The sequence below is a fragment of the Antrostomus carolinensis genome, unplaced genomic scaffold, assembly GCF_000700745.2.
Source record: "Antrostomus carolinensis isolate BGI_N321 unplaced genomic scaffold, ASM70074v2 scaffold50516, whole genome shotgun sequence".
Taxonomy (NCBI): Eukaryota; Metazoa; Chordata; class Aves; order Caprimulgiformes; family Caprimulgidae; genus Antrostomus; species Antrostomus carolinensis.
Genome location: NW_010324926.1, coordinates 1 through 1,365, shown reverse-complemented (window position 1 = coordinate 1,365; position 1,365 = coordinate 1). Strand labels below are relative to the sequence as shown.

Here is a 1,365-nt window from a genome sequence, read left to right as displayed (position 1 = left end):
GGTCCCTTCCAACCCAAACCATTTGATGATGTGATCACGTTGTCCCTTAGGGTTGGATCCCTCTTTGGTGCAAGACTCCATCCCTGCAAAGCCTGGGAGAACCTGAGGAGCCTCACACCCCACAAGCCCAGCAGAGCAGAGGACATTACCTTGTAAACACAGCCCAGCGATGGCTGCAGAGGACACGTCACCAGGTTCGTCCCGACGCCGATCACGTTGATCTCGCTTCCCTGGTGCAGCAGAGAAGACAGTGGAACCTCTTCTCTGTTCTCAACCACGGAGAAGGTCCCAGGTGACTCTCAAACCCAACCCACACACCCCAAACCTCAGTGGTGCCAAGCCAAGGTGATGTCCCAGCTCTGACAGCAGATGTCTCACCTCCTGGCTGAACTCCTCCAGGTTCTGCTCGCTGATGTCATTGCTGACAGTGATGGGGATGGTCTCAAACCAGGGCACCTGGAAGCTGGAGAGAAGCAGGGGAGTGAGCGAAGGAGGAGGAGGCATAGGGTTTCGTGGGACCTCTGGTTCTCCTCATGGTACCCAGTGGAGCAAGGTGAGTTTCCACTCTGGTTCCTGGGGTGGAGAAGCTGGGGACTGGTGGTAGTCAACCCAGGTGGAGGACTCACTGAGCACCGCAGGCTCGGAACACTTGGCGGACCTCCTTGGACTGCTGGGCCAGGTCCCCGCTGTCCAGACGCACCCCGATGGCCTGGTACCCCAGTTGGTGCAGGGCCAGCGCCACGGCACAGAAGTTGGGCAAACCACTCCTGGAATGGGTGACGAGAAGGTTGGTGTCACTTGGTTTGGTGGGAGAAGAACCCAGGGTAGATCCAGCAGCAGGTCCAAGCCATGTAGCATGCAACAGCAAAGCATGGCGATGCTCCCAGGTGGAAACGTTCCTCCTTCAAGGCCACCAAGCAAGGAGGGATGTGTCCATCCCCTCTGCCATGGTGGTGAAGCCACCCTGGGTGGAGCTTGTGTCCTCACCTCCTGACACAATAGGTGTCCAGCAGTCCCTGGAAGTCCTGTGGGAAGGTGATGGCGTAGGACACGAAGGCAGCCAGCTCACCCTGGTTCACCTTCTCAGGTGGAGCCCTGCCCCAACCATGACTTGGCCAAGACCAGGAAGTCCACTGGCTCTCCTCCTACCAGTGGTGACAGCTCCTGCCCAGGAGACATCAGCATTGCACACACCGTGGCATCCTCCATAGCTCCAGGAGCATGGTCACAGGCAGAAGATCCCATTTCCACCCCTGACCACGAGGATGCTCACCCGGGGTTTCACCTCCTCCAACGAGGTGAAGGACATGATGAAGGAGTGGGCGATGGTGCCACGCACCGGGATGCCGTAGAGCTTCCCCGCCA

General features: G+C 58.6%; 1 protein-coding gene across 1 annotated transcript; it reads right to left on the bottom strand.

Moving 5' to 3' along the window:
- Positions 1-116: 116 nt before the first annotated feature.
- On the bottom strand, positions 117-1,360 carry NAPRT (nicotinate phosphoribosyltransferase; the record flags this gene model as incomplete). Its single annotated transcript, XM_010171057.2, is given in 6 exon segments — positions 117-230; positions 379-463; positions 627-767; positions 988-1,095; positions 1,097-1,164; positions 1,274-1,360. Coding segments are annotated over 6 exon segments (603 nt in total), but the record flags the coding sequence as incomplete, so codon positions are not given.
- Between the last annotated feature and the right edge of the window lie 5 nt (positions 1,361-1,365).